This window comes from Arachis duranensis, chromosome 3, assembly GCF_000817695.3.
Source record: "Arachis duranensis cultivar V14167 chromosome 3, aradu.V14167.gnm2.J7QH, whole genome shotgun sequence".
NCBI lineage: Eukaryota > Viridiplantae > Streptophyta > Magnoliopsida > Fabales > Fabaceae > Arachis > Arachis duranensis.
This window is the reverse complement of record NC_029774.3, coordinates 7,745,688-7,755,853: the sequence shown is the minus strand read 5'-3', so window position 1 is coordinate 7,755,853 and position 10,166 is coordinate 7,745,688. Positions and strand designations below refer to the sequence as shown.

Below are 10,166 nucleotides of genomic sequence, written 5' to 3'. Positions count from 1 at the left end.
ATAAATATAAACTAACTTTAAAGTTTGAAGTATCTCTTCTTTATATGTTTTTAAAATACTTTTAACTTTTCAAACTAAAAATATATGATTTTTTTTATTTATAAATATAAAGTAAGATGTTTATACTTATATTTTTAATAACAAATTATATAAATAAATCAAATTGGTTTTGAATTTACATAATTATAATTTTTTGAAGTAGGTTATATCTTTGTCCTGTTTTAAATATTGTAATCTGCTATAAGATAGTGCAGATTACGTTAAAATTCTTGCAATGCAAAAACTGCTACAGGATGTTGCAGTTTCTGAATAAATTTAACAATGCATAAACTGCTATAAGGTCCAGCAGTTTATGAAGAAACAATGGCTACCCTAATTCGCTAAAGGGTATTGCGGTTTATGTGTAACTTGATTATAAAACCGCAATAACTAACAACGGATTCTTCATTTGGTAAAGAGATGAAACATTTGGTTTGAGAGAGAAAATTGTGGTTTGAGAGAGCGATGAGGAAACTGGGACCATGACGGACGAAAATTGCTTGTACCGACTCAACGGCGTTGTTCACATTGTCGAATGCATCAATGAAGAGGTTAGTTTGTTTTCTTTTAAGTATTTATAGAATTAGGATTTAAAATTTAGAATTTATAATTTAAGATTTAAAATTTAAAATTTAGACTTAAAAATTCAAAAATTGCACATTAACTTTATACCTTAGGAACCAAAATCATGTTTAACCCTTCTAAAATACCTTAGCATTCGTTCTATATTTTTATTTAGACGGCCATATTTATTTTTCTACTTTATTAAAATTAAACTTATAAAATTTTTAGCATACAATTTTAAGAAAACTAAATTAAATATTTAATTAATGTATATTAATTAAAAATTAACAAGAATCAGATAAGTTTTAGTATCTTGAATTTAATTTCTGTTTCTAATCAAGTATGATAGCGATTATTTTATTGTGAGAAAAACGTGCCTTTGTTATTCAAAATCAAACAAGATTAGTATTTTTTATCAGTAATTTATTGATTAGGTTTTAATATATTAAAATTTTTATATTTTTTATTCTCACTCCTAAAAAATTTGATAGATAATAGCTATGTAGTTTTTGCACTATATTAAGATATTTTTAGTAATAATTTATAGTTTAGGCTTGTAAGTGTTAGAATCGATTTAATTAGGATATGGTTATTTTTATCATATGATGCCGTTAAGTAGGTGTATGTATAACTTTCGAAGGTAACAGAATATGCCTCTGCATGAGCAAATCATACCTTATTTGAAAAAGTCTGGTTTGTATCACTTGGTTAGGCTGGTTGGATGAACTTATGGTAAGTGCATTTATTAAGAGGTAGCGTTTTGAGATGTACACGTTTCACATGCCGTTAAGAGAGTACACCATCACGCTACAGGATGGGGCGTATCAGCTGAGGTTGTCCGTAAATGGAAAAGCCGTTAGTGGGTACCTTAGTGATTTCGATTACTATATGGAGGATGGCAGACCAGTTTGGGAGGGATTTCAGAAGTTATTCAGTGAGCTGCCACCGCCAACTAAAGTCAAGCAGATGACAGTCCATTTCACATAGTTCCATGAAAGGTTTTGGGTTCTACCAGCTGATGTAAGTGATGATACTGTTCACATATATACACGTACGTACATCATGATGCTGCTATTCACCCACCTGTTTGGTGACAAGAGTGCGAATCGAGTTCACCTTCGGTGGTTGCCATTTGTGGCAAAGCTTGACGAGATGGATAGTTATAGCTGGAGTTCAGCTGCATTGGCATGGTTGTATAGATGCATGTGTCGAGTGGCCAACAGAAATGTCACCAATTTGGCTGGTCTTCTTCAACTACTACAGTCTTAGATCTTCTGGCGATTTCCCCACATTGAGACCGTATAGGTTTGACGATTTTACTTTTTCATTGGCATCCAGATATCGTTTAATGCACTGAGTGTATCATTTATTTGTTTCAAGTTATTAATGTAAACTCACCATAAGACTCTTCCCAATCTTCATAGATCTATGCTATTGCCTTTTGCTTTACCAGCCAAACCTTCTTATAAGTAGGCATGAATCTATAGATTACTTATATAGTTTGTTGCAATACCTTTATTGTAACCGCATCATCAGCTCAAACGAACGGAAAGATCCTCGCACAAATGACATGATAATCAAGCTGCCAGTGATTGCTTGAAATCGATGTAGCCAAGCAAGTGTGAGGTCCGTTGTACCTTCTAACTTTTCAGGTACCATTTTATTACCGAAGTGTAATACGAATCAACCACGTACATCCTTTATCGAACTCCTTGCATCTCCTATGGTACTTAAGATGATCTGACTCTAATACTCTATACTCAACTTCACGACGGATGCTATAATTCTTTGCACTCAACACTGCTTCTATTTACTCTAAAAATATTGGCCAATTTGAAATTTCATAGGAGCAGTTCAATCATGCAATCCTCGACCCCCCAAAGGTAGGATCTACGTCCGGCTGTTGGCCGATGGCTTCCAAGTTCAAGGTTGAGAAATGTGAAGGATGTTGCTGCTATGTGTCGAAACTTGATGGGCCATGCTGTGTAAGTAGATTGCTCCGAGTATCTTTATCACTGTCTCCAAGTATGTCAACAGGTTCTTCATCCTAATCATTCTCTTACATTGCATTTTCAACTAGATCCGATTCACCCTCACCTGCAAATTCAGGAATTAGACAAGGTGAACTAGCCATCCCAACTGCAATAGATAGAGGTTCAACCAGGACAAGCAGGTGCAACCACAGGCATCAAGGTAGAAGCACCCCCCAACGAAGTCGATTGAGGATTCGGAGCTGATGTCCTAGAACTGTCGACACCAACTTCCAACTTAGTATACAACTCGTGTATTCTCGCTTTCAAAAACTTCGCTGACAAAGAAACAAAACCTGCATATCTTCGTCGGACCCTATCACAAATGTACCATACTTCACATTAGTTGACACAATAGCAATAGGGATCTTGTAAAATAACTTCTTTATCCCCTTGATCCCACACACCCCAAATTTTTACAATATACCGATTTTTAGCTCTAACAAGGTATTCGATGACCGGATAAATACACTCGGTGATTCTCTATCAGTAAGCTTAACAGCGTGTCTTTTACTTTTTTTTGAATTTTTTCAGAGTAATGCACAAGTTAGGAAACTCTCCTCACTATCCATTGTAAAAATGATACTCTATTTCTTCACAATTGCCTTCCCCTAGTATATATAGAGAATCCACGTATACATAATCTGTTATAGGATGCAACGGATTATGCTACCCTTGTTTTTTCATAAACCGCTAGACTCTATAGCGGTTTATGCAAGGCCCAGTTCCTTCAAAAACTGTGATACCCTGTAACGATTTCTGCATTGCACGAATTTTAACGTAATCCGCGCTATCCTATAGTGAATTATGTGCAAATTGTAAACCGCTACACCATGTAGCAATTTACATAAATTTAAAACAGAACAAAGATATAACCTGTTTTAGAAAATTGCAATCGCGTAAATTCAAAATCAATTTGATTTATTTATTTAAATTGTCCTATTTTTAAATATTTTTTACCATACCAAACATAATAATAATAATAATAATAATAATAAAAGTTAATTTGTCTGATTCTTTAACAAATTTGACACAAAAACTAATTTGTTTAATAAATAAAATTTTGACTAATTTAATAATTAAACTTTGTTATTAAAGACAAATTTTTTGCTAATTTTTCCTTGGATTTATTTAAAATATTATTCAATTGTATTTGTAGAGACAAGCATACATTTGCAGAGTAATCACAAGCGGCACCATTCACATTATTATTGGCCTAAAACCTTATTAGGTGCATCAAGGTACCATTTATTGTATCTATAATCATTACCCAACCTATATATTTTCAAGTGAAATTGAGTTGGCCATATTTTGGTGATTTATCAGGTCTGAATAATCCAAAGTGCCTCTCAATTTCAGCACCTTGCTTCTGATTCTCATCAAACATAGCAAACAAATAAGTCTCAATGGGTCCATTAGGCCTCTTTGGGGTCCCACCCTTAGCATGATTAATCAAATTCTTATAATAAGTTCCTGCATTTTGATCACTAGCTCCAACACCTCCTTGTGATGGCCAACCACTCTCAGACACAACAATCTTCAAATTAGGTGCATTCACTTTCTCAAGAGCAGCATAGAGAGAATCCAAAAGTGCATCAAATAAGCTTTTGTATCCAACTTCATTTGGACTTTGCTTTGTGAATAATGCATAGTCAAGACCAATGCTTTGTTGGTTATTAACATATGCAAAGTATGGGTAAATGTTTGCAAGAAGTGGTGCACCATTGCTTGATAGAAAGTTAATGATGGGTCTTATGTATGAAAGTGCATTGTTACTGAAAACACCATCTTTTGGTGGGTATGACTTTCCCAAAAGGGTTGTGTCTATTGCTGTGGATACCTTAATTTGGTTTTGTAATTTGGCTGAAGAAATTGCTCTTTGGATGTTCTGTATTGCTGGTAGAACAGATCCTGCTGCACCATCACCTGTTGCATAAATGGTTTCAACATTCACCAAAAATATTAAAATATGTAAAAATTATTTAGGGTCCGTTTGGAAAACAACAAAAACTACTTTTTTTTAACTTTTGACTTATAAAAAGTTATATTAATAGTGTTTGATATAATTTTTTAGATAAACTTTTAACTTTTCAAAAAGTTATTTAAAAGCTTTTGAAAAAGTTATTTACGTGACTTCTCCTATTTTCAAAAACTATTTTATCACTTCTATTTATTGCACAATTTTAAAACAAAGACTTTTATAATAACTTTTTAAACACAAAATAACTTATTTAAAAGTTGTTATTAATAAAAGTCCTTATATTTTAATCTCATTTTTCAAAAGAGCTTATTTAAGAAGTTTAGCCAAACCGGCTCTTAGTCATCCAAAGTCCAAACTTTAACATTCTAAGGTTATTACCTGGGTGAACTTCGTTGCCTACAGCGATGTACTTGAACTTAACGGCTGAGGAGTAGGGTTTAATGTATTTGTTGACCCAATTATTGGCTGCGTTTGCATTTGTGAGGGATTGGAGTTGGTCATTGGGGACACCAATTATCACTTCTATGTTTGATCCTTTTAGGGCTTGAAGGGCTCCTTCATCTGGATAATACAACCGCATTTTGCTTATTCTGTTTGATTTGTATAGATTTATCACATCTTGCTTGCTTGGTAAGTTGTTTCCATTTCCACCATAGCATACACCCACAGATTGTGCACCTGTTGTGTTGTACATGATACGTGTACACTAAAAATTAGTTATTGATTTAATAAAAGTATATAATATATATTGAAATACAAAATATATATTAAAAATAAATTAAATAATATATATTTAGATATAAATACATAATAACTAATTTAGTCATTGATTTTTTATATACATAGCAAAAAAAAAGAGCAATATTAGAGTGTGTTATTTAATTTCTTTGCATTCATTAACAACTAACAGTAAATATATAATTAAATTATAAGTTATACTAGGTAATTAATAACTCTTTTGAACAACATGCTGAACAATCACCAATCAAATCAAAACGCATTATATCTCCAAATTATCTACCTAAATTTTAATATTAGAATAATCATCCGCACACTTAGTAAAATGAACATCCGATATATCTATTGTTCACATTGTTTAGTATTTTCATTATCTATCTATATTTTTTCTTAAATTATATAAACTATATTTTTTGTACTTTTTCTTTTCTGAAAACCTAACCTACACTACTTGTGTATTTTCTTCTACCATTAATAGAACAAAAAAAGAGTTAATTTAACGTTTAAAAACAGAAAAAAATATACAAATAATACAATTATTTCAGACCTGTGAAGTCTACTAAAGTGGAGAACAATGCTCCAACAAGCAGCAATATGATAGCCATGCTTCTTCTTGAAATTTCTATATCCATTAATTGTATTATATGAAAATTATAAACCAAACTCAACACTCCGATATGTCTCTTTTGCTCCAAAATTCGTACCTCTATATAGGGCTAAGGTGGTGGCAAAGGGTTGGCATGAATTGATTTGGATAAGTAGATGCCAAAGACTTTAATTTTAGTGCCCCGTCAATCACTCCATGGAAACTAATGCTAATTTAAATTTATGTCTCACTTTGAATTGATATATCCAAATTTATTATATTCTATAGTTCCGTATAGTACCGATGACTTTAATAAGTAGCTTAGGAAGCAATAATAATACGAAAATGTTTTTTTTTCCTTAACATTATTCTAATAATATATAGCACATCCATTAGTGTAGTTCATTGTGTCATTCAGCCTAACACGAAGGAATAATTGAAATGTTCCAAGTTCCAACCTACTAAAACTAGCCACAATGTGTAAGCAATCAAATTCAAACGTCACTAATTTTGTTCACTTAGCTATGTAGTCAACAAATTAAATTGACATGCATCCTTTGCATTTATATGTACTAGGTCGAATAGTCGCATATAAAGACACGTTAACACATTAGAATTTAGACGTTACATCTTCCCTATTATGCGGGGTATGCTAATGTTGAAAGTTCAATCTTATGGTGGCTGTGTAGGTACCATTTTTTTCTTCAAATCGATCATTAATAGTGGTATTTTCACTCTTAATTATTAGTAAAATAATGCAAACATGTGTATAAAAGATGTTATTTTCAAACAAAATGTGGAAAATTTATTGACTCATAGCTGGTTTTATTTGGACCCAATCTCTTCGATCTCTATCTAGATGTTAACTATTCTATTCAAGAAAATAAAATAAAAAGACGCAGATGTAACATCTCAATTCTTTTGAGTAATATTCATTATTCAATAATTAATTAACTAAATTCATATATAATAATTAAATAATGAACATGATTCAAAAAAAATTGACATGTTATAACACATGCATAGAAAAAAATGTATAGCTTAAGATGCTTACTTCAATACATATTATAAGTAATTAAGTATACATAGAATGAGAAAAAACAAATAAGTGAATTTCTCTTTTTCTTTTTTTCTTTTTTTTTTCCTCTGTAATGAATACACTCTATGCACTGATTGAATATGTATGTGAGTCTTTTACATAGATTAAAATCAGGATAAAGAACAAAATTGTGGCGTGGATTAGGAATTTAGGATGTATGAAAGATTTCGTTCAGACTTCATCTTCATTGAACAAGTTCATACATACATAGATACATACATACATACATACTTGAAATTAAAGGACATATATATTATTAGATTAGACTAGACAAGAAGAAGGTGGCACAATCAAGACAAAAAAGGTGGCACACTTGCAAAATCTACAGAAAACCTTGGATATAAGATTAAACTCTATACGAATATTATTAATTTTCTCAATCAATAAGTTAATCAAAAGGTAATAACTTTGGAAAACATGGCCAGGAAAATTTACATTTTTCATGAATTGGCCACCACAGTCACCAATAATTGAGAGTGGATCATCTCCAATGGAAAAAAAAATCAGATGGTGTCAAGTGTTTAATTTAACTATTTATTGTTCTCTCTCTTATTTATTTCTGATCTCACTTATAGAATTAAAGACGAGAGATCACACTTTACTATCTCAAGTGTTAAAAAAATGGAGGATCCATTTCCCCAATAATGCTTCTCGATCGATGATCATAATGTTGGGCTTCAAAAGAACTTGACGTTGTCTCAATTCAAATCCACTTCGAGGCCTAATCTTGGATTTTCTAGATTGTTTATTTACTTGAGAAAAGGCCTTATAAACAAACAGAACAAGCTTAAAGATGAGTTTAATCACTTATTTTATAACTTTTACCAACCATTTTATGTTTAATAAAAAAATAAATACTTATACTTGAAACATATCATAACAATATATAGTTTTTATTTATTAGTATTTATTGGATTGCAAGTTTACAAATTGTATATAGTACATTACATTATTGATCTGTTTTTGCCATGGGCACAAGTACTATTATACCCTTATTGTAATTCTAGACAACACAAACAAAAACACAATGTTCAATCAAAAGTAAAAACTAACTGTTTTATCTTTATGTAAAGTTAATATTTGAAAATTCTTAGATAATTTGATTTATCTAATAATTTTCAAATATTAACTTCATATAAAAACAACTGCATACGAGTCTTTACTTCAGTTGAAACTAAGTTGATACTTAGGAGACTGATCAGGATTAAAGACACCAAAATGTTTCTCAGTTTCATCACCGGTCTTCAAATCTTCATCAAACATAGCAAACAAATAAGTCTCAATTGGTACATTAGGCCTCTTAACAGTTCCACCCTTAACATGATTAATCAAATTCTTATAATAAGTTCCAGCATTATCAACACTAGCAGCAACACCCCCTGCTGATGGCCACCCACTCTCAGACACAACAATGTTCAAATTATTGGCGCCTAATTTCTCGAGCGCCGCGTAAACAGAATCGAGTATTGCGTCGAACAGATTCTGGTATCCAACATCATTGTTACCTTGTTGAGTGAACAGAGCATACTGAATACTAATGCTCTGTTGGTTTTGAGCATATGAAAAATAAGGGTACACGTTTACAAGAAGTGGTGCACCATTTTGGACTAAGAAATTCACGATTGGCTTGATGAAATTCGATGCTGAATCGGTGAAAACACCGTTGCTTGGCGGGTAAGAATTCGTTACTAGGCCGGTTTGAATTGCGGTGGAGACTTTGATTTGACTTTGTAAATTTGCGGAATTAATTGCATTCTGAATGTTTTGCATTGCAGGGAGAATGTTTTGTGAGTTAGAGTCACTAGGGTCGACTTCATTACCAACGGCTATGTATTTGAATTTGACATCTGAAAAGGCTTTGATATTTGTGTTGACCCAATTAGTGGCGGTTGTGGAATCAGTGAGGGATTGAAGGTTGTCATTGGGGACATCAAGGATTAATTCTATGTTTGAACCTTTGAGGGCTTGGAGGGTTGCTTGATCTGGATCATATATGCGCATTCTTGTTATTCCATTTGATTTGTATAAGTTTATCACTTGTTGCTGACTTGGTAGGTTGTCTCCATTTCTTCCATAACACACTCCAACTTGTGCATCTGCAACCCAAAAATGAAAAATGTGTGATTTTCATTTGTGACAGTTTTTTAGTGACACATTAAAATTGGTGGCAAATAGGGTGAAATGGTTGATTTAAAATCTAATATTTAACTTATATTAATTTTTACTTCAATTTTTCAAACAAATTTAAACATAGTTTAAAATTGTTTTCTAAATTAAAAACTTAATTATTTTAGTCCCTTATATTTTTATTTATGTTTTTTTTTGTTAAACTATCATTGATAGACAGAATTAGCACATAGAATAAAATTAAACTGCATTTTAATTATTGAAAATAAAATTGATACAAATAAAACGCTAAAATTGAAACTCATAACATACAATTAGATACGAAACATGTGAAAAAAGAAGGGTTTTATGTTCATTTTAATTAAAAATGAGATAATTGATCCAAAAATTTAGTTATTAAATTAATTATCTGTATAAAATATATATTTAAATATAAAATACACAAAAAAATGAATTAGTTTTACAAAAATGTTATTTATATATTAAAATTAACTACTAAAATCAGCTACTAATGTATTTATATATAAATACATGTGTAGTTTAATTTACTTTTAATATATATTTATATTTTAATATGTATTTTATACCGATGATTAATTTTAGTAATTAATTAATTTTAATATACACGTAATATGGTCAATATATTTATATCTAAATATATAATAATTGATTTGATAACTGATTTTTTATATTCACATACCATTTTTGTAACGCATAATAATGTAGTATCACATCATATTTTGTCATATATAGACCACATTATTTGAGAAACCATAGATAAAAATGTAAATGAGGGTGAGAAACTAATATACCTGCAAATTGCACGGAGGAAAAGATTCCAATAAGCAGGAATATAGCAGTCATGGAGGTTTTATCCATTATATATCTCTACGTGATTGTATGTGAAAGATATATAAACCAATTCTTAAAACAAACACTTAATGCTCTGAGTTGATCCCTCTGATCATCTCTCTATCTCTATATATATTTGCATGCAAGCTG

At 31.1% G+C, this 10,166-nt stretch overlaps 2 protein-coding genes across 2 annotated transcripts; both read right to left on the bottom strand.

Annotated features, from left to right (window-relative positions):
• Positions 1-3,759: 3,759 nt before the first annotated feature.
• Positions 3,760-6,041, bottom strand: LOC107477276 (glucan endo-1,3-beta-glucosidase). The gene is made up of 3 exons (XM_016097263.3): positions 5,900-6,041; positions 4,993-5,292; positions 3,760-4,559 (listed from the first exon to the last, which is right to left on the bottom strand). The coding sequence occupies exons 1-3, from the start codon at positions 5,982-5,984 to the stop codon at positions 3,919-3,921; spliced, it is 1,026 nt and encodes a 341-aa protein (XP_015952749.1). The 5' UTR covers positions 5,985-6,041; the 3' UTR covers positions 3,760-3,918.
• Positions 6,042-8,173: 2,132 nt separating this feature from the next.
• LOC107477277 (glucan endo-1,3-beta-glucosidase) lies at positions 8,174-10,105 on the bottom strand. The gene is made up of 2 exons (XM_016097264.3): positions 9,977-10,105; positions 8,174-9,133 (listed from the first exon to the last, which is right to left on the bottom strand). Exons 1-2 carry the CDS (start codon positions 10,041-10,043, stop codon positions 8,202-8,204), a joined length of 999 nt encoding a protein of 332 aa, XP_015952750.1. The 5' UTR covers positions 10,044-10,105; the 3' UTR covers positions 8,174-8,201.
• Positions 10,106-10,166: the final 61 nt, after the last annotated feature.

What these genes read in the sequence shown, in the direction of transcription:
- LOC107477277 (XM_016097264.3), bottom strand. Translation starts at nt 10,043, where the DNA reads ATGGATAAAACCTCCATGACTGCTATATTCCTGCTTATTGGAATCTTT. An exon ending in TTCCTCCGTGCAATTTGCAG is followed by an intron (nt 9,134 to 9,976) that starts GTATATTAGTTT and finishes TTTGGGTTGCAG; the next exon opens with ATGCACAAGTTGGAGTGTGT.
- LOC107477276 (XM_016097263.3), bottom strand. Translation starts at nt 5,984, where the DNA reads ATGGATATAGAAATTTCAAGAAGAAGCATGGCTATCATATTGCTGCTT. An exon ending in CACTTTAGTAGACTTCACAG is followed by an intron (nt 5,293 to 5,899) that starts GTCTGAAATAAT and finishes ACAACACAACAG; the next exon opens with GTGCACAATCTGTGGGTGTA. An exon ending in AGGCAACGAAGTTCACCCAG is followed by an intron (nt 4,560 to 4,992) that starts GTAATAACCTTA and finishes TTTATGCAACAG; the next exon opens with GTGATGGTGCAGCAGGATCT.